The sequence below is a fragment of the Eublepharis macularius genome, chromosome 6, assembly GCF_028583425.1.
Source record: "Eublepharis macularius isolate TG4126 chromosome 6, MPM_Emac_v1.0, whole genome shotgun sequence".
In the NCBI taxonomy this organism is placed as follows: Eukaryota; Metazoa; Chordata; class Lepidosauria; order Squamata; family Eublepharidae; genus Eublepharis; species Eublepharis macularius.
The window spans coordinates 100,625,179-100,648,187 of NC_072795.1; the positions used below are offsets into that span (position 1 = coordinate 100,625,179).

Genomic DNA, 23,009 nt, shown 5'->3' on the forward strand with positions numbered 1-23,009 from the left:
TCATCCTTGGAATTTATGGAGTCAATATCAACTATATATTTTATTTGTTCATTGTAAATTTGCTACAATTAGCCAATAGCTAATTGAAATAAACTTACTATTTTGTCTTCTTGATGTTCAGCTGTAATCCTGCTTTAACACTTTCTCTTTTAACCTTCATCAGTAGTCATTTCAAGTCTTCACTATTTTTTGCCAGTAATGTGGTATCATCTGCATATCTCAAATTCAAGATGGGTAGCTGTGTTACTCTGTAGCAACAGAAAAGGGCAAGAGCCCAGTAGCACCTATACGACTAACAAAATTTGTGGTAGGGAATGCGCTTTCATGAGTCACAGCTCACTTCTTCATATCTGAACTTTGTTAGTCTTATAGGTGCTACTGGACTTATATCTCTAATTGTTAATGTTCCTTCTACCCATTTTCACTCCACCTTCTTTTAAATCTAATCCATTGATATGTTCTGGATGCAGGTTAAATTGATAGGGAGATACATCCTTGTCTGACACCTTTGCTAATTGGAAACCATTCTGTTTCCTCATATTCTGATAGTAGCTTCTTGTCCAGAGTACAAGTTGTACATCCAAACAATCTTATGCTATGGTATACCCATTTCTTTTGATACCATCCATAGCTTTTCATAGTCCCCACAGTCTAAAGCTTTGCTGTAATATATAAAACAGGCTGATTTTCTTCTGAAATTCCCTCATCTGTTCCATTGGCCATTGTAAATTTGCAGCATGATCATTGGTATCTCTTCCTTTTCTGAGTCCTGCTTGAAGAGCTGATATTTTTTATTCCATATACAATAAGATTCTTTGCTGTAGAATTTTGAGTATCACTTTGCTGGTGTGGGAAATTAATACAATGATCTGATAGTTGCTGCACTGTTTGGCATCCCCTTTTTTGGATGTTGGATGTTTGGATGTTGATTGTTTCCATTCTGTGGGCCATTGTTTAGTTTTCCATATTTGCTGACCTATTCTTAAGATTTTGATGGACTCAGAAACATACAGAAACTTAGCTTGAGATAGCTCTATTAGTAAACTATCTACTTCTGGTGATTTGTTTCTTCCAGCTACTTTGAGAACATCTTTCCTTCATTTTTGTAAGATTTCAGATTCTTTATCAAAAGATTCTTCTTTGTGCACACTGGAGGAAAGATTTGGAATTAAGATTTCCTAGTTTAGGTATCTTCAGTTAAAACATCTGATCACTAATCTGATCAGGTCCAAGGATTTCCTGGTTTAGATATCTTCAGTTAAAACATCTGATCACTAATTTGATCAGGTCCAAGGATTTGCTTCGGCCACTAACCCCATTTGAGGACATAATTTGCAATGGGAATGATGGTAAATGGGGCATGATTTCCACCCTTTATAAACTTTTACTAATGGCAATACATAAGGATCCTTTACCATACCAAAAAAAGTGGTCTGACTCCTTAAAACTGGCCTTTTCAGAACCTCATTGGAAACAGATATGGAATTCCCCTTCCAACAAATCCTGCTGTTGGAACATTAAACTCAAATTTTAAAGTTGTCCAACTGGTAGTTAATACCACATAAATTGAGCCGGATGAACTGGTCTTTGAGCCCATTGTGTTGGAGATCTTGTAAGCAGGAAAACGCAGCTCTACATATGTGATGGGAATGCCATCTGGTTCAGGATTTTTGGAAGGCAGTTCATAAGGAGATATCCAACATGGTGGGTCTTTCATTGCCATATTCTCCAGAATTTTTGTTACTAGATTTTTGGGACAATTTTCTGCTTGATAAAAATACTAAATCTCTGGTTTCGATATTGGTTGCCTCTGCTCGCCTGGTTATTGCTAGGAATTGGAAATCCCTCACAGGACCATTGCTCAAAAAATTGTACCGGCAAATCTGGGAGCAATATTTAATGGGCAGGATTATGCATAATCCATTCTTTGGGGACCTACCTATGTATGTTAATTCTTTTATTAGTGTACGATAAAATATGGAAACCAGCTCTGGATTTTATAGGTACTAAAGGTGTAATTCCTTCGATGAAACAAAGTTTAGATGTTTGTCCATTGTGATTCTTGGGTTTGTAACAGATTGTGAAGTGTAGTTTCTTTTACTGCTTTCCATGGATTAATTTTATGATTTATTCCTCTCTGTATCTCATGGTTTTATGGTTCCCTTTGGTTTGTATTATTGTTTATATGATATGATTAAATAATTTTTTTAAAAAGATTCTTCTTTGTATGAATTGGTCATCCTTCCTTCTCTTATGTATAGTTCTTCAGTATATTGTTTCCATCTTTCCTTTGTCCTGATCAGTTAACTGTATTTCTATCCCTAGCAGTGGTTTGAATTTTCCTTTGTTTTTCTAGATCTTGTGGAACAGATCTCTTCTTCTTTCTTTTTTGTTGATCCTGTTTCTTTGCACTGGTTATTTTATTTGATTTCTTTGTCTCTGTGTGGAAGTCACTGAAAAACTGTATTTAGAATTCTGATACTATTTCTGTCACCTTTTGTTTTTGCTTCTTATCTGTTTTTAGCAATGTTAAGGTCTTCAGTCATCCATCTAAGCTTCTTCTTTCTTTTGGCTATAGAAATAGTCTTTGCACATTCTTACTTGATAATATCTCTGGTTTCAGCTCACAATTGTTCTGTTTCACGATTAATTAAACATAATAATGCAAATCTGTTCTTTACATGGTCTTTAAATTCTTCAGCAATGTTATTTAGATTATATTTTGGCACTATTATTCTTTTAGTGTTTCTCTTCATCTTCATTCTAATTTTTGATATTAACAGTTCATATGTACCACAATCAGCTCTTGTCTTGTTTTAGCAGAAAGAATAGAGTTTCTCCATCTACTGCTTCTGATTATGTAATCTGTTTGTTTCCTATGTTGGCCAACCAGTGATCTCCATGTATACAATTGTCCGTTAGGTTGCCTGAAGCATGTGTTAGCAATGAATAAGTTGTTGGCTTCACAAAATTCTCTGAGTCACTCTCCTACTTCATTTCGTGATTCTAGTCCAAATTTTCCAACAATGTTTAATTCTGCTTTGTCTCCTCTTTAGCATTACAGTCACTTATGATTACCAGAAAATCTTGTTTAGGTGTATGATCAATTTCTTCTTGGATAATTTAATATATTAATTATTTGTGTAGTGCTCAGATCAAGTCATCTGTTCCTTTGTACAACCAGAAATAATATTAGGTAAACATTTATTGTTGTCTTTCATTGATTTTTAAGAAACCAAGGAAGCAGTCCTAAGCAGGGGTTACTCCATATTATTCATTGGGGCTTAATCCCAGAAAAGTCCTCAGGATTGCAACCTAAATTTTAGAACCTCTATAAATAGTAGAGAACCCATCTAAATTACTGATTTCAGTTTATAAAATCAGCTAGCAACTGATTCACCTCCGGTTAAACTTGTTTAACATTTACAGTGTCAAGGACCAGGTTTTCAGAGATGTCTAACAGTGCCATCCTAAGAAGGTCTACATCTTTCTAAGTCCATTGAAGTCAAGAGACTTAGAAGGGTGTAACTCTATTTAGGATGACACTGTAAGTATACCAGTTCTGTAAAGGGCAACTGTGATTTCAAAACATCTTCTCTTAGTTAATTTTTGTGATGCATTCTTCCTATTTTTATATTAAAATTATTAAATTTATGTTGTGATTTTTAAACAGAGAAACTAATTGGAGTACATTGTACTAATGGAATTAATAGAACCGGTTACCTTATATGTAGGTAAGTATTATATTAACAATAAATAATTACTTTCACTCTGTTGACATGTTCTGTTTTGGTGAACCATGTCTATTTATATTTCCTTTTAGATACCTGATTGATGTTGAAGGCTGGGATCCAGAAACCGCAATCCAAGGTATTACAGGAGCAGAATCTAATGTTCTGCATACACTGCATTTTCTTATCAATTACTGAGATCTACCTGTAGAACACACATATACTGGAACTTTTCTAGCACTCCTCCAGCCCCTCCCTCTCAGGAAACTAACTTTGTCTAGTCTGATCCTTGACCTTTTTCAAATTTTGGCTCACGGTTTTGGATTTAGTTAGAGTTACAGAAGCCTGTCTCTGGAAGAGTGCGGTCATGATGACTGCAGTTTTCAGAGATGGGACTGAAATGCACAGGTGCAAATGAAATCATAGCTTCAAGGGCAGAGGCCAGAGATGCACTTAAGTTGCATCTTTTTTGTGCAGTGGATCTTGAATGTGAGCGTGTTCCACATCCTTGATTGGTTGAGCAAAATCAGGCCATTGTAGCCAGCTTGGCAATAAAAGCAAGGGTCTTCATTCTATCTTATCCACCATTCCCTTTATGCTGTGTGTTTGCTGGAATACCTGCCAGTGCATGGTTTTTGTTCTGTAGACCTGATTGCCAGGAAAGTTGTCAATCCAGAACGTTTGTTTTTTGGATTTTGGACTTTGAAGCCCTGCCTGGACTTTTATGTTCCAGCCTGACAAGATAACATCTGGTCAGAGGACTGAAAGCCTGTATAAGTATTGTTAAGTTTATTTAGTTTTATTATTTTCTTTCCTGTTTACACACGTCTATAATTGTATTCTTTGCACTCTTCTTAATAAACTCTATTCATTATATTGCTGTGGTGTTATTTGGGGTTTAGTGCTTCAATCTGAGTCCAGTACTTTGGCCCATTTTGGTCACAGCTACCCAAGTAATTGTTTTTGCAGAGTAGTCTACCTTGTAGGGCTTGAAACTTGTCTCAAAGCTGAGAATTAGCCAAAGAGACTGGTGTGGGCACATTACCCTAGGAAGTGAGGATTCACTCCCCAGTTCTTAGTGTTTTGCTCTTGACTTTCCACTCAGGCCTGCTTGTGACTACAAGTGGCCTTGACACCCCCACAACTCCAAAATCTATTGCTGAAGATTGAAATGCTTCAACATAACTCAGGCAGGAGGGATTTACTTTAGTGAGCAAAAAAGCTGAAAGGAAGGAGCTTGAATTTCTGATGCTATCTAGCAATTGTTAACCATAATTGACAGGAAGCCAGTGTTATGTTGGCCCCACGGAAATTACCATAACCAAATGATACTTCAACCCAGTAAACAATGTAGTGTAATATATGTATACTAGCAACAAAGCCTGTTGTGGGTGAAAATACTACGGGCTCTAGAAAGGGCAGGGCGGCCAGGCCAGGCATTGCACCTCCCCTGTGCCCCGTCTGGGCAGAGGGAGCACAGGGCATCCGGGCCAGGCATTGCTGCCTGTGCCACATAAAAGGTAAGTCATTGGCAATACAGCTCACCTTTTATGTGTAAGGATAGGGACAGGCTCACGCATGTTGGTAGCATAAGTGAAGACCTCATTAGCAGCCCCCTGTTTCAAAAACTACATTCTATATATACTAATGTTCTCAAAATCTCTTTAGTTTTCGGGGAGGCTCGGGGTCATCATATGGATGGTAGTAGATACTTGACAGATCTGAAAACCCAACCAATGAGAAGGTAAATTATTCATAATTGTCAATTATTTATTTTATACAGATCTAGTACTTATTTTTTTAGACTTTAGGTATGATGAGAATAATAAGTTTTGTACATTGTTTATTTCTGATCATATATAGATAGGATTCAGGATTCTCTTGCTGATAGCCAATTAACACAGATATTAATTAATCCCAATTTATATATGCGATGTCAGGCATTCTGATTGAGTATATTGGCCATTCATTTACAAAGCATTGTACGAATCAGATATTTGAAAATATACTAACATACCATCCTGTATGAGGTACAGAACCAACCCAGAAATGCCCCCCTTCTTAATTGGAATGAGTACTGTTACATTTTTTTTCTTTCCAGCTGTAACAATTTTTTAAATATTCTTTTAAAATCTGTTCCAGCAATCTTGGAATGAATATATGGGATGCTGATGCAGATATTATACCACTTCCAAATGAAATGGATGGACATATTGGCAGATTTCCAAATGAAGAATTTCCTAGGTAATTGGCAGAAATTTCTTTTTTCTTCAATGGAAAGTGGCAAGGGGAAAAGATACTGGCTAAGAAATTTAAGTTCTATTTTCAGTGCTTAGAGTTAGGCTTTAACTGAAATGAGAACAGTATTTGAAAATACTGAAGTGTAATATAAATTCTAGCCAAAGATTTGTTTTGATTAAAATTGCCATATAATCATTAACACTGCATTTAAACACAATGAACAAACCCTTGTTCATTGCTTTTATAAAACATTCAAAGTCTTCATGCTCACTCACTTCCACTCTCTCCTCCCTCTCCTTTACATGTAGCTTCGATATTGAAAACTTTCTAAATCAGAACAGACCATAGTTTGTCATTAATAATAACAACAACAACAACAACATTCAATTTATATACTGTCCTTCTGGACAACTTAACACCCACTCAGAGCGGTTTACAAAGTATGTCATTATTATCCCCACAACAACAAACACCTTGTGAGGTGGATGGGGCTGAGAGAGCTCCTAGAAGCTGTGACTGATCCAAGGTCACCCAGCTGGCTTCAAGTGGAGGAGCGGGGAATCAAACCCGGTTCTCCAGATGAGAGTCCTGCGCTCTTAACCACTATACCAAATGGCATGTGGTTTATTTCTTGCCTATATTCCAACTGAACTGTGATTAAAACTCCTGGTTTACAGCAAACCACAGTTTACTGTTCAGAAATAAGGACAAACTGTGCTTTATTTTAGACAAGGGAGGGAAAGAGAATCCTAAGACATGTACTTCGGAGGAAAACTAGACAGAAGTTCAGTGGCTCCTTAAAGATTAACTATATTTATTTCAGCAAAAGTTTTTGTTAGTGCTCATTTTATATGTGAGGTTTCTGAGGCTCATTCTTAAAACAATGAGACTATTGTTATTTCTGAATACAACTTTATGTCCAAAGAATAAATACTCACCTGGTAGTATGTTCCACTTTAAAGGGCACATATTTAAAGTGATTTAACTTGTTTAAGATGATTTTCATTGAGTTAAATGTAAACTCTAAAAGATTTTTACAGCATTGCATGCTTATGTTTTTCTAATTCTGAGATTTTTCTTCATAACAAGAGAACCCTTTAATTTTGTGAACAGGCCTGAGAAAAGATTAAGAGGTTATGAAGATGGTCGCCCCCACAATGACTTGCCTGGACAGATCCAATTGAGAGAATTTGATTTTATTAACAAAGGTCCTGGACAACGGCGAAAACCATATCATGCCCTCCAGTTTCAAGAGGATTTGCCATCACTAATGCAAATAAATATTCCTGAACCTCCATTTTATGATGACTATCAAGAAGAAATGCACTGGAAAGATTTAGATGTGGCCATCAGGGACTCAGAACAATGGCAAAGATCTTTTCGTGATCATCAGTTTTATGACAACCCACCAGAGAATGCTCCTCCAAGGAACCTTGTTAATATGGGCCGTAGACAGAAACAGAGACATTTTCCTGACAGTGATATGCCTGTAGACATGCAGTTTAATAGGGGGCGTGGACAAAGACAAAGGCCGTTTTATGACCAGCAATCTAATGATGAATTTCAACCACATACGCAATTAAAAGACCGGCCATTCCTCAACATGGGGCGTGGGCAAAGAATGAGACCTTTTCACAACTGTCGTCCTCATGATGATATGCAGCCACCAGTGGGGGACTTAGAGTTTGTTAGTAGAGGCCGTGGACAACGAATGCGACCTTTCCTTGACCGCCAACATGACAATGAATTACGAAGAGAGATGGCAATAGAAGATTTTGCTAACAGAGATTTGGAATCAAGATGCAGGCCTTTTCATGACACTCAATCCTATGATGATTTCAGTGAGCCAGCACAGTTGAAAGATTTTGTAAACAGTGGACCTGAACAAAAGATGAGGCCATTTGACCATTCATCTCATGATGAGTTGTCATATGAAGGGTATTTAGAAAGGTGAGAATGGCAACCAAATGTTCCTGTCTTGTTGGTATTAACTGCTATAACTGAAAAATAGTACGTAGCATTTCTCAGGATGGATCCAAGACAGCTCAAGCAGAACTGTGTTCATGCAACAGAATACTATTGCCTTCCCTTTTCGGCTTCTCTAGGATCCTACATCCTCCCTGCAAAGCTGGTTCTAATTCAAGGGGGCCTCAGGTGTTACATGGGATGTTGCATAGGTGATTGCAACTGGAGGGGTGAATCTGTGGAAATTTGGGACAGTCTTCCCTCCCACAATTAGTAGACCCTGGATTCAAAGCATCAAGTTTTCATTTCTATTTACGACTAGATTTCAGTTGTCTGAGGAGTCTGATATACAGCAGCAGTATTTTTATACTGCCCTGAATCTCTGAGCTTATCCGTGTTAGAAAATGGTAGTTTTAATAGTTTGTTATGTTTATGGAGTGGTGAATGGTAATCTTGTGAGTACTGTAATAGAATCAAAATATGATGATAGTAAACAAATTACAAATACTATTTTTCTTTAAATTCCATGTGTTTTTGCAAGCCAATAAAGTTTGGATCACTTTCATACTATAAACATTTTTATATAGCAGTGCTTCTCAACCTCTGGATCGGCACCCAAAAGTGCGTCACAAAGACTCTGAAAGTGGGTTGCAGGCCAGCCATCCCTACTGGTGATTTCTGCCCTTCTCTTTCTCTCCTTCCTTTCTAGCTTCTCACATTCTTGCCGTGCCCTCCCCTTTGCAACAATAACAAGGGGAGAAAGCTGCCTGGCAACTAGTAACTTTACAATAATAAGTGGAAGAAAAGGAAAAAAGGCTGGAGAGTGGGGGGAAAGTGTTCAGCACATGGAAAAGTGAGAGGAGAAAAAGTGGCATGGGCAAGCATAGGCTCTGTCCTAGTACTGCTCCTTAGCGGCCCAACCTCTTGCCAAGCCCCCTGCAATGCTTCATTGCCCTCCACCTGCTGTGGAAAATGTGCTTCCCTGATTCACTTGCCACCCACCTTTTTGCCAATATCTGCCATCTTTATGCACCTCCTCAACAGCCCTCCCCCATGCCTTCTCAATCTATTGGACCAGCACTGGATGGATCACCATACAAAGTAAATTTGGACTTGTGGGTCACCATACTAAAAATGTTGGGAACCATTTATATAGTATTTTATATATTTATTTCATTCTCAGGTCTTTCTTTTTCCTTTACACTAATATGTCTTTAATTTGTTTTATTTCTTTTAGATGTCAGACTCAGTCTCCTGATGAGCATTTCCAAGATTCTCCCTTATGTAGCAGAGATTATGTCTCTGATAAAGATTTTAATAAAAATTACAGGTAAAGTTTTTGTATCTTTTATATACATCATGTCACTGATTCCTACTCAGAAATATATAGTAGCTGGCAGAAAAATAATCAACACACGCTCCTGCTGTTTTCTTTTGCCAGAACGCCGTCCTGTGGACAAAATAATCCTTGTTAAAAAGTTAATTAGTTTGGTCTTGGGAAGTCAGCTTTGAGAATTAAGATATTTCCTTAGGGGGCCAATGCAGATGTAATGCTGGCTCCTGCTTAACCATAATTAGTACCTAACTATGGAATCATGTTCTCCCTCCCCACCTCTTCATTCAAAAGTGAATTCCTTCATCCCACCGTAACAGTGAAATCCTAAACAGAGTTACGCCAGTCTAAGCCCATTGAAATCAATGGGTTTAGACTGGAGTAACTCTTCTTAGGATTTCACTGTAAATGCAGCAAAAGGATATATCAGCACCTAATTTACAGCCCCATCCCAAGCAAAATTACACCCTTATAAATCCAATGGCTTTAGATGGGTACAACTATGCTTAGGATGGCACTGCGAATCACAGTTACCTGTTTACCTGGGTTGAAACAAACAAGCCATGGATTTAAATCTTAACTAAATGGTAACTATGATTAACATTAACTATGGCTAAGAGTAGTTCAGAGATGTCCCTGAACGGTGAAGGTTTTTCTCCCAAGTGTGGCGAGGTATGGCAGGTTGGAAGGTTATGATTCCCATTCTCTTATTTGTGGCTAAGAGGAAGGAATCACATCTGCATTAGCCCAGGTGCCTACCCAATTATCTGTACTTAGATCTCATTGGTTTCAGGATTGTTTATTTATTTCTAATAAAACAGGCATCCAATTCCACCTTAAAGACTAACAAAATTTATTCTAGTATAAGTTTTCATGAGTTAGAGTTCACTTCATCAGATCAGTTACCCATCTTGAGTTATTATGTATAAATGGGCACAGGACTGCAGCAATGGCAAAAGTGAGGTTTTTTAATGATCCCATATCACAATTTTGACAGATAAATGTAATAAAATGATAACAAAACCAACATTGGTCAGAAAGTCCTATAGCTTCAAGGGGCTGTGAAATAGGTAGCAAATGAGTTCTTGGTAGAGAAGGCTCAAGATCAGCTATCATTGGAGTAAGCTTATGCTTTGCCACTTCTATCCACAAACCTGCTTCTTTGGTGGTCCTGGGAGTGGGGCAGTTCTCACTGTTGGGATATAGCTCCTCCTCTCCGAGGCAGGATCAGACGACTTGGTCGATCCTGGAGAGGAGGGGTTTGCCCCTTTTTTTTACCAGTTGTTTCTGGCCCTGCGTTTAAGGAGATTAAAGATGAAGTCAAGAAGATAAGTCTAGCAGTGGCATTTGCCACAGACACCACCCTGGATGTCCTCCAAATGTCATCAAGAGCTATGGGGTTCAATGTCATGGCTAAACGTAATGCATGGCTGAGAAATTTGGACCTAAATCAGTAAGGATCTTCTGATGTCTGGGATCACTGCTTTTTAGGAGCTGAGTTGTCGGACTTCCTGCTGCTCAGAAGTAGAAAAAGCCAACAGCATGAATCTGTTAGAACTCATAGCCATCAAAAAGGGTTTACTGGAATTCCAAGATCTACTGTCAGGATATCATGTCATGGTGCAGACGGACAGCATGATGGCCAAAGCATACATAAACCAGACAGGGAGGAACCAGGTTCAAAACACTGAACAAGGAAGCAAGTGCAATCCTGAAATGGGCGGAGACCAACTTTCAATCCCTGAAGGCGGTGCATGTTGCAGGGCAAGACAATGTCCTGGCAGATTGGCTAAGCAGAACAGTAGACCAAGCAGAATGGATGCTGAACAAAGAGGTATTTAGACACGTGTGCAAAAGATACAGCATACCAGAGGTGGACTTGTTTGCAAATACACACACTCATCGAGTGCAAAAGTTATATCAAGGAGAATGGAACCTCGAGCCATAAGAACAGATGCATTGAACAGCAAGTGGCCTCGACAACTCCTATACGTATTCCCTCTGATTAAATTAGTACACAGAGTGGTGTAAAAGATAGTAGAACAACAGGCAGAAGTGATCCTGATAACTCCATTCTGGCCACAGAGAGCACGATTCCAAGAACTGAGGAGACTGTCGACCTCAGACCCATGGCACCTACCACAGAGAAGACTTACTAACACAAGGGGAGATGCAATATCCAGAACCGGCACTCCTAAAGCTCACAGTCTGGAGATTGAGCGCAGTCAGTTAAAAGAGTTAGGCTACGTGGGAGGGGTGATTTCCACCATGTTAGCTTTTAGAAGATACTCCACAAACAAGAGTTACGATAACTAACCCCTTATCAGCCTCAGTGAAGGAGATTCTACTATTCCTACAGGAAGGTCTAGATAAAGGGCTCAGCACTAGCACTGTTAAGCATCAGGTGTCAGCCATTTCAGCCGTAAGAGGGGTAAGGAAGGGAACATCCCTCACCCAGCATCCATATGTCAAACGGTTCCAAAGAGGAACGGCATTGATTAATCCCCCTGAAATCCACAGATTTCCTACGTGGAACCTTAACTTAGTCCTGACAGCACTGACAGAAGGACCCTTCGAACTTATGATGTCATGCCCGTTAAAGGAATTGATGGTTAAAACCATTTTTCTAGTAGGAATTACCTCATCAAGAAGGGTATCAGAGCTAAGAACATTATCAGTGGACAGAGAGTTCTGTATTTTACACAGTGATAAAGTAGTGTTAAGACCTGATCCAGCCATGATCCCAAAGGTAAATTCTACGTTTCATAGGGGGGAGTACATAGTCTTACCATCCTTTTGCCCAAACTGGAAACACGAAAAAGAAAAGGAAAGGTACTGCCTAGATGTGCTCCAAATGCTGAGTTATTATATGAATAGAACCAAACAGGTACGTAAGTCAGAAAACATGTTTGTGTCCTTCAGGAAATGTTCCCTGGGGCAGAATGTCCACATCCACCTTAAGCAGGTGGATCAGGGAGTGCATAAACATACAAAGCTAAAGAACTGGAACCTCCAATAGATATCACGGGTCACTCTCTCAGGGCAGCATATAGATCATTTCCTTCCCTGGAGATGATATTCAAAGCTGCAACCTGGAAGTCGGTACACTTCTTTACCAAACATTATAAGACAGACAAAATAGCCTCCGCTGAGGTGGCATTTCAGAGGAAAGTACTACAACACATTCTTTGAATCCAGGAGCCAAACAACCCACCCGGGATACACTGCTTTTATATGTCCCAACAGTGAGGACTGCCTCATTCCCAGGACCACCGGACAATGGAAGATTAGAATCTCACTTATCATGAAGCTTTCTTTCTCTATGGTCCGGAAGTGGGGCAGTCCTACCAACACTCGGTATCTATGGAAAAGGGATGTGCCAGAAGTACCCAAACTCCAGGTTTATTGACAAACTACACCAGGCAACAAGGTTGTCAGACTGGACAGAATACATAGAATAATCTAAATAGTTAACACAAACAATAACAGTTTTGTAACAGTTAATAACTGTAACAGTTAGAGTTACAGATAAGGTTTACTAGTTGCAAGATACAAAGGTGGAGGGGGAAAATACCTTAGTATCGACATGGAGGCTCACGCGGAGAATCATGGCTTGGAAACGAACTGGTGAGCAAGGGATGAGCCCCTCCCCTCCAGAATCAATCAAGTCAACTGACCCTGCTTTGGAGAGGAGGAGCTACATCCTAACAGTGAGGACTGCTCCACTCCCAGACCACCTAGAAAGGAAGCTTCACGATAAGTGAGATTCAAATCTTCCATTCTATGTTCTGGTTTTTTCCCCCTTTACATCTGTAGAACTTACTCCATCAGAGAAATCAGGGTTTGGAGAAATTACTGCATGGTTGGAGGCTGAGCCATCTGCAGACATCCATCCAGTAACCTTATCCTATTAAATGTGTTGAAACTTAAACATTGTTCATTTTCTCACTTAAATTCCTTTTTAATGGCACTTGCTCAAATACCAGAATATAAGTATAATTTGGAGAAATGTTACTTTTATAAACTTAATTTAACAAGCTTCTTTCCAAATGTGCATGCCTGCTGATCGGTAGGTTCTATAGCTAAAATTCCTGCACCTTTCCAGAACACAGACATGGCTTATTTCCTGCTGATACAACTGGCTCTCTGGGAGGAGCAACCCCTCCAACCCTAAGTACCCCTTTTGCTGCCAGTTGGAGAGGTTCTTCTTGGCGATCTTCCATCAATTTCCTTTTTTTCCTAGACAATAGGAAAGAGAGAGAAACAGAATGGCTGGAAAAGCCTTATTTTAAAAAATGCACTCAGTGCAATTCAAAAATGACTAAAACGGATGGGCACTCTCTTTGCCTCATCTGCTTAGAAGAGGGGCATAATGTTAGCTCATGCAAACACTGTCAGAGCTTCACCCCTAAGGCCAGAGCAGAAAGAGCTACCAGGCTCAAGGCCACTTTATGAAAATAGGCATTGACGGCCACAGCTAGCCTATCTACTAAATTGGCCAAGTTCTCTGCCCTCGCAGAGCTTGCTGATCAACCAGATCTGACCCAATCAGTCATCTTGCTCTTAGAAGCCCAAGCCTCTCAGATATGACCACACATCTCGGATCTGGAAACATGGCCCAGCCTCAAGTGTGCCGAGCTCATGGGATCAGACTCTATCTCAGACTCCTCAATTGGTTTTGGGCACCCCAAGCCCTCCGGATCCGGAAATGTCACAGATCCGACAACAACACCAAGCTTCAAGCACTTGTAGCCCATTGGCTTCAACAGCTCCTCAGATCCAACAGCACTCTGAATCCAGAGAGCCATCAGATCAGAGGATATGAGCCGTGTCTGTAACACCCGCATTCAGATCCACATTCAGCTTTGAGCCCAATAGGGCATAGATCTGAAGGAGCTTAAGGGCCAACTCCAGAGTCTCTGCAACCACCTAGAAAGAAGACCAAATCTAAATCAAAGCACTACAAACATAAGAGTTCTCATAGAATGTAGGTCAGAGATCTAGAAGTAGTGGAGACCCCACCTACCTCCTCTCCTCACTCAGGTTACCACTTGGCTTATTCCTCAGAAGAGGAAGGGGAATTACCTCAAAAACCCTCTTACACGGCCCTCAGAGGGCATGAACAAATTTCACACCAGAGCTGCTGGGCACACAAATATCCAATGTGGTATCAGAAAGTACTTCCACCTTCGGGAGTCAACTTTAGTGAACCCTACAGAGCAAAATCTGTAGGATCTGCATCCGACAACCTAGAGTGCACCATTGACAATACACCAGTCCAAAGTCATCCATGGCATTTCATCTACCTGAATCAGACCTGGAGTCCTACCTGGGGGAGCGGAGCCCAAGTGTCACCATCTGAAGAGTCACCAGATGAGGCTGTGGGAGATAGACAACCTGTTTCTTCCACAGATGACTTTCGACTCTATGCTGAGCAGATGTTCCGAATGGCAAAACCCTCAGACATGGCCTCTTCTGAGCCAAGACTCAAAGACACTTCTACCTCTATTCTGGGAACCCGGCCATCAGCGCAATCCCCGTGGTTGAGGGGTTCATAGATTTGCTGTCTACACATTGTCAGAAGCCAGCTTCTATTCCCCTCAAGAAGGCCAAAGGGCTTTAGAACACCAAGAAAGACAAATGTCCCTTTCTATTTACCAATCCTCCTCCACCATCATTAGTTACAGAGGAGATGCAATGAAGATACAGGCAAGGTCACCATTCTACACCTGCTGACAGAGAAGGAAAGAAGCTGGATAGACCAGGGTGTGTGTGTGTGTGTGAAAGGTCTATATGTCTGCAGCCCTCATCGTAAAAATAGCGAATTATGCTGCTGTTATGGGAGCTTAACAGATATTCCTTTGGAATAAGATAGTGGCTTATAATGAGAATCTGCCAGAGGACCAGAAGGTCCTAGTCAGAGTGATCCAAGAGGAGGCGATCAGGCTTTCAAAGCAGCAGATAAATGTCAGAAGGCATGTGGCCAATTCTTCCACCAGGGCTCTAGCATTAGCAGTAGTTCTTCAGATGCATGCATGCCTCTGATCCACCTATTAAGACGAGAGGCATGGTGGAAGATTTACCATTCAAGGGAGAGACATTATTCTCTTCAAAAATTGATGAATATTTAATTTATCTCAAATGCAGAATGATTGGCAAACTGCAAAATTCTATGGAGTGTTACCACTCTCTCAGCAATCAAATTCTTGACTTTTCTGCAAGCAGCAGCAACAACAACAGTAAGAAGTCATTATTAGAGATGGGCATGAACCAAAACACGAACCAAAGTTTGTGACAAACCAGGCCAGTTCGTGGTTCACAAACCAGCGGTTCATCAGAGCTCATTTCTGACCAACCGCCACAATCTTTAGGCTGGTTCGTTTGGTTCATTTTTTGGTTTGTCACTGCAGACAGCCTGGTGCCGATCAATCAGTTTCCTAGGCAACAGAGGATGGACTTCTTGCAGACCTTTTGTTGACCCGGAAGTGGCTTTCTGCTGGCCTGGAAGTGGCCCTCTGCTGACCTGGAAGTGACAATTTGCTGACCTGGATGTGACGTTTTCATGAACCAAACGAACCTGTTCGTGAACCGGGGCAGGTTCGTGAAAGTTTGTGGTTCATGAAATGCAACGAACCACGAACCGCATGGTTCAGGGTTTTTTCCAGTTCATGCCCATCTCTAGTCACTATACCAGATAACAACCTTACCAACATCAGTATCCTCACAATTGGCCAACATCTACCGGTCAAGGGAAATATCAGAAGCATAAACCCACTCATAAGACAAGGTATCTCATTAACAGGGAGCAAGGATCTGAGACAAAGTCAGAAACAATTCTGACTAACGTAGGAGAAACCTATTGTTTTTGGTGATAAATTAACTCACTTTTTACACAGCCTGGGCATCCATCACCACAGATGTTTGGGTATTAGAAGTTACCAACAGTGGTTATAAATTTGAGTTTAGCAGTTCTCCATGTCTGAGTCTTCCTCTTAAACTTATTTGAGATACATTATCTGGCCTGGTGAAAAAGTTGTCAGCGCTGCTAGAGAAGAGAGTGGTATAACGAGTACCAATATCCAAACCTAGACTGAGATTTTACTCAAGGTTCTTCTTAACTCAGGAGGAGGACAGGAGTTTTCGACCCATATTAGACTTAGAATAGTAACACTCAATATGGTACTGCATTTGCTACCCCATGATTCTTGGTTTGCTGTCTTGGACTATAAAGATGCTTATTTTCATATTTCTATCCATACATATCACAGAAAATTTTTTGGGGAGACCACATATCAATACCATCTCCTACCATTTGGACTAGCCATGACCCTGAGGGTATTTACCAAGTGCATGACTGTAGTAGTTGCACACCTGAGAACTAGAGGTTGTTCAATTTCCCTGTATCTGGACAACTGGTTGATTTCCGCCGATTATAAAGAGGCCTTACAAGAGCACATAAACCTGGTTTTAGAGATGTGTCAATACTTGGGGTTAATGATTAATTTTTAAAAATCTAACCTCAGCCCCTCTAAAAAACTGCTATTTATTGGTCAATTAGTAGACTTCTCTTTAAATAAGGCTTTTCTTCCACTGGAGAGAGCACGAAAACTAAAGACCATAGTCAAATCTGTAATAAACTATAGATTCCAATCAGCTCTGAAAATTCAGGTACTTCTTGGACTACTGGCTGCAACTACAGCAGTGATTTCCCTAGCAAGACTGCATATAAGGGGCTTACAACAATGGTTTCTATCTGTTCACAACCCCTTGATACACTCACAGAATAGAAAGTATTCCATTCCCAGAGTGGTGGTTAAGTCGCTATGCTAGTGGTTGCTAGATCCACATCTATTTAGAGAGGTTGTTTGGTTCTCCAAAAATCAAAGCCACAGTTACTACAAATGCTTTGATGGAAGGTTGGAGGGCGCACTGTGACCATCTCACATCCCACTTCACTGGGCTGAAGGGTGAGAGAAGTTTACCTATCAATGTGTTAGAAATGAAGGCAGTTCATTACATGCTTATCTCCTTTGCAGATATCATGCAAAACAAACATGTCCAAATATTTACGGACAACTGTACCACCATGTTCTACATAAATAAACAGAGAGACGCTGCTTTTGGGACTCTTTATCTGGAATCATGTTGATCCGAGATTGGGCAGTGCGACACAATGTCTCCCTCTAGGCCATCCATGCTCTGGGAACATCTATTCTAATTGCAGACTGACTGAGCAGGCTAGATTTTTCTACTCATGAGTAGTCACTGAAGGAATCATGTATATGGCTGATTTTCCAGCAACGAGGATTTCTGAACATTTACCTGTTTGCGACAGAGGAAAACAGAAAGGCTCCATTGTTCTGTTCCAGAGGGGGCATGGACTCAGGATCCCTTGGAATGCTTTTCAGTTAACATGGTCAGGGTATCTTTTTTACACCTTCCCACCCAAACCCCTCATAGCTCACACCATTGGCAAAATCCAGATGGAAAAAACAGATTGCATAAATAATAGCACCATTCTGGCCATGTCAAGCATGGTTTCACAGATTGTTTCTAATAGCAAATTTTGACACACTGTTGGTAACAGATCTCCTACTATGCCGAGGTGTGAGATATCACGACATACCCAAACTCAGACTGACGGCATGGTTGATTCTGCAGTAGGCGGTCTCCCTCAGGAGGTAGCAGAAGTTATACTGAATACTAGAAAGCCTAATAGTAGGAGATCTTCTGCCCATAAATGGGATAAATTTGTAGAATAGTCTAAGAGTAGAGGCCTTAACCTGTATATGTGCCATTTAGCCTCTGTCCTGGAATATCTTTTGAGTCTTAAACATGTTGGGCTCTCTTCATCTTTCCATTAAAATAGCATTCCTGGAAGCCATCACCTCTGCCAGGAGAGTAAGTGAATTCTTACAGAAGGTAGTTAACAAATTTCACATCGCACAGGAGTTAATACTGCCTATATTTTTCCTTTCTCCGACATCCAAGGTAGAAAGGACACTACATACTCTAGATAGGAGTAAGGCTATACTCTTTTATTTAAACTGCATGGCATCATTTAGATCAGATGTCCAACTTTTTGTTTGTTATGCAGGCTTCGGTGAACAAAAGTTACAGGTAAGTGCAGCCCTGTTTTATGAAGAGAAATAATAAAGGACAATGTATTGTTTCCTGTGTTTCCAACTTACATTTGTACTTCTTTTTGTAGAAAGCAGCCTTTTTTTAGTATGTCTCCCCATCATTAATAAATCCCTGACCAGTTTCTGAAGTTAACTGTTTGTTTTTTCATATTGAAGGAATAATTGTTCTGAAGGTTACAGGAGAATCCGCCTTTCAGATGAAATTAACAGAGGAGAGAAAAGTAGATTTGCACCGTATCCCTCGCATCAGCTTTCATCTGCACACCAGAAAGTAAGTTCAGTTTCAGCAGACTGTGGAAGGGAACCTCAACATGAAATTTCAAGAGAAATGGATCGAGAGAAAAGAGTACCAGTTGTAACAATTGATTACAATTATGGCTTGCCTTTAGACTATACATCTGAAGAGGATGATAGAGCACAGTATGATTTACCTTCAAGAGAACGTTGCATTTGGAATTGAACTAAACAAGAGTTTGCATGCCTACTTCACCTATTTTCTTTATTGTGTGTGGACCAAAACTTTTTCACTAACTAGAAAAGCCTAATAAGACTAGTTTCTGCAAATGTTTTGTTTTTTTTACATCTAGGTAATTTCTACATTTGTTAAGTGTATGTGTATACAAATGTTTAACATAATCTGAAAAAAAAAGTGGTTACTTTTAGTAAAATTGGAGGGCCATAGCATGACACAATGGAAGCTGTGTTCCCCCTCTCCTGTTTTGAAATGTATATAATTTAAGTTTACAAACTTGTAATAAACAATTTAAAGACTGCTTTCAATAGACTTTCACTATGAAATATAGGTTTTACCATAAATATGACAATAAATAGTTCTGGTAATATGACTGATTCATTTGCTGATAGCAATTTGAATTTCTTACTATTTCCTCTTAAAGCATGAAGGTAATCATTGTTTCAAAATGGAATCTATCACATTTGGAAAAGACTTTTCTATTAATACTCCATCTGAACAATGTTATCAGGAGTTTCCTTTCATTTTTGAATTTAAATTCTGTTTTTTCTATGATGCACTTGTAGAAGTTTCATTGGTGTTATACATTTATTGTCTCTGTCCCACTGTAGTCACTGATCAAATCCTTTCTGTAGGTTTTTTCAAGTACATTATACAGCACCTAGGGAGGAAAAACCCAAAACACATTCAAAGGCATGACAAGCAACAACTCAAAAACATAGTATCAAAATTATAAGCATCATATCTGTAGTAACTGTGACAGCCAATCTCACTCCAGCTATAGCAACTGTCCAGCTCTCACCAACTACATCAGCCATAGTCAACACAAATCATATTTGTAAACAACAATTCTCTGGACTCCTGCTGTAACATCACATGGGCATGATTATGAAACTTAATCCATGCTGGGGCTGTACAGCTGGGCCTATGAACCTAAATCAATGGCTTGATTCTCAGAGGCTTCTGTGTTGTACAAGACAAATTAAATAGGATGCAACCTGGGAAAATACCCCAAACTGGGCTCTCAAGGTTTATCATCCACCCTATTTGTCTCCATTTTATCAACAATAAGGCAAAGCCAGGAAATACAGAAGTGGGAGTGAATGGGAAAAAGAAACCAACAGAAATGCAGAGAGAAAAAAGGCTGGAGTTGAGAGGATTTGAAACCATAGCAACATCAATAGTAGAAGCTATACAACAGGGATATACTAGCCAACACTGGTCTGCCATAGCATTTACAAGGGAGGGACAGAAGTTATATTGCTTTTATATTTAGTTATATTGCTGTCTTCTGGTAGATCAGCCTATTGGCTTAAGACTGAGATGAGACAAGAGGAAATGTGCCAGAGCCATTTGGAACTTCATTGACTAGCCCAAGTTACATGCTTGTCTCACCACCATAATCCTTTGCCAACAAGAGAACATCTCTTCCCCAGAAATCATGCCCCTGAATGCACAGGAATATTCCAAATGTGAGGTTGGTGTATGCACTCGTCTCTGGCCTTCTGAAGGCATCCTGCAGGAGGATAGCTAGAGCTGTCTTCCCTTAGAGGACTCCAATGCCATTTCCTTCTCAAAGATTTTCAGCAACAAAGTGAATGATACCCTCCTTTGCTCAAAGCATCACAGCGGCATTTGGGGACAAAAACATCCATCCATGTCATGCATGTTAGTAAATTCTGGTTGAACATATCTAATGATTATAAATAGAGATGGGCATGAACCAAAATACAAACCAAAGTTCATCATGAACCAGGCCGGTTTGTGGTTCGCGAACCAGCCATTCATCAGAGTCCATTTCTGACAAACCGCCATGAACTTTAGGGTGGTTCGTTTGGTTCGTTTTTTGGTTTGTCACTGCAGACAGCCTGGTGCCAATCAGTTTTCTAGACAATGGGGGTTGGGCTTTCTGCAGACCTTATGCTGACCCAGAAGTGGTGATTTGCTGGCTTGGAAGTAACGTTTTCACCAAACAAATAAACCGGTTCGTGAACTGAGGCAGGTTTGTGAAAGTTCGTGGTTTGTGAAACATGATGAACTACGAACTGCATGGTTCAGTGTTTTTCCTGGTTCGTGCCCATCTCTAATTATAAATAAATCCACACTCATATTTCATTGAACAACAGAAGTAGAAATGACCAAAATCCACAAACAGCTGGTCTTTGGTATGGTGCTGGTATTTCGTGTAGTGCATTAACAAGTATGACTACCAGTGTGAAGTTCAGAAAGGGTTGCCAACTCCAACTTGAGGGGTGGCTGGGGAGGGTGGAGTTTGGGGAGAAGAGGGCACTTCTGTGGCTGTACCTAACAGGACTCCACTTTTGTTCCATCACAAGCAAAAAGGGATCAGAGGACAGAGAAATGGACAGCGTCTGGTCCATGATGGCAAATGCACAGTGCCTCAGTCTCTGTGTTGTCTTCATTTAATTCAACACAACATGCAAATACCTAGCTGCAAAGGGCTTTTCTTCTCCTTTAAACCAGGGCATCCAAACTGGGCAGGAAGGCATGGCTTCCTCTGAAACCCTGATTGGTCAATGGATCCATAAGAACCATTGACCAGGATTGTCTATCTTCTTTTCCAGAAAGGAGGGGGGAAATTGATCAATCAGGACCTCTCTCATATGGAGAAATGTTATTACTGAATCCCAATGAACTAGTGCACTGTCTAGGGAGATCTCCTATTCTCCCTTTCCATTGTCTGCTAGCCCACTGAGGAAAAAGGTTTAAAAATGGCGCTGCACTGTTGAATATCATTTTTGCCAAATCACCCAGAAGAGATGTCACATCACTGCCATGCTGCTTATGTGATGCTCTGCTTTTCCTAAATCCTAGTGTTGCATCAATGGCACACTGGTGGGAGACCTGGTCTCCCTAGACAGTACACTAGTTCATTGAGGCTTCAGTAGCCACCACATTCCTCCTGTCCCCACTCCCACCCCAGCTACTAGGCTGGCAACCCTAGTGCTGTCTTTTTAAAGACTTTATTCAGGCCAATACAAGAGAATGAATCCATGTTGTTTTTTAACACATGCCCATTTTATTCAGGACATTTCAGTTTCCCCTTCAAACCAAGAAAGAGGCAGTCATTTTCTGTTAGTAAGAGGGGAAAGCATGGAGAAGAGGATTCACACAGGTAAATGTCTCACAATGAAAACTTCCTGGTGCAGAATAGAGGGGTCTCCTTGCTTCGTGCTACAGTACAACATGGACAATGAGTTCTGGGCCTAGGAATGTATACAGTTGATCATACTGAGACCTGCAGTGCTCATATAATATTCGATTTGTATTCTGCCCTTCAGGACAACTTAATACCCACTCAGAGCAGTTTACAAAATGTGTCATTATTATCCTCACAACAATCACCCTGCGAGGTGGGTAGGGCTGAGAGAGCTCCGAAAAGCTGAGATTGACCCAGTTCACCAAGCTGGCTTCAAGCAGAGGAGTGGGGAATCAAACCCAGTTCTCCATATTAGAGTCTTGCCACTTCTAACCATTATACCAAACTGGCTCTTATATCCTTTTCTGACTCATACATATTAACCTTCTGATAATGTTTTAAGTAGTAGGTTTTAGGAAATGTGAGCATGCAGCAGGATTTTTCTCCTGTACTGGTTATGCCTATGGTTGGTGTAAACAGCTGCAAAGGGGGAGGCTGTATTAGGTTGGCACCTCCATGCAGATCTGTGTTTCCTTTATATGCAACAGAGAAATGTTTCTAAATGTTTTTTAAAGACGTTATCTTCTACAGTGTTGCACTGGAGGAGGATGGGACCAAAGCTGGAATTAATTGGCTCCTCCTACCACAGTCCACCCTACACCACCTTTACCTACCACTGTCCAACCTACACCACCACTAGTTCCAATAGATACCAGCTGCCACTGGATATGGGGGCAGAGAGGAGTAGCCAGATAAGAAAAGCCACAGCAGTACGATCATCCTCTGTTGCAGAGCTGGAAAAAGACAACACATGTGACCTGGTAAACCTATATGGGTGCTTATGGCTAAATACAGCTTTCCTTTAATCTTTGAATCTAGGCTACACAAACTAGGGTTTTGTATCTGATCTACAATTTAAAGTACTCAAACAAGAAACTGCCCAGGCAATCAATCAAAATAATGT

At 40.3% G+C, this 23,009-nt stretch overlaps 1 protein-coding gene across 2 annotated transcripts in view; it reads left to right on the forward strand.

Annotated features, from left to right (window-relative positions):
- The window catches only part of LOC129331866 (uncharacterized), a 46,416-nt gene extending 27,163 nt beyond the window's left edge, over positions 1-19,253 (forward strand). For both annotated transcript variants that reach the window (XM_054982491.1, XM_054982492.1), the window contains 7 exons: positions 3,674-3,734; positions 3,824-3,870; positions 5,400-5,475; positions 5,874-5,975; positions 7,086-7,922; positions 9,175-9,267; positions 18,570-19,253. In XM_054982491.1, coding sequence (XP_054838466.1) covers positions 3,674-3,734; positions 3,824-3,870; positions 5,400-5,475; positions 5,874-5,975; positions 7,086-7,922; positions 9,175-9,267; positions 18,570-18,873 — 1,520 coding nt within the window. In that variant the 3' untranslated portion in view covers positions 18,874-19,253. The remainder of the gene's footprint in view (positions 1-3,673; positions 3,735-3,823; positions 3,871-5,399; positions 5,476-5,873; positions 5,976-7,085; positions 7,923-9,174; positions 9,268-18,569) is intronic.
- The last annotated feature ends 3,756 nt before the right edge of the window (positions 19,254-23,009 follow it).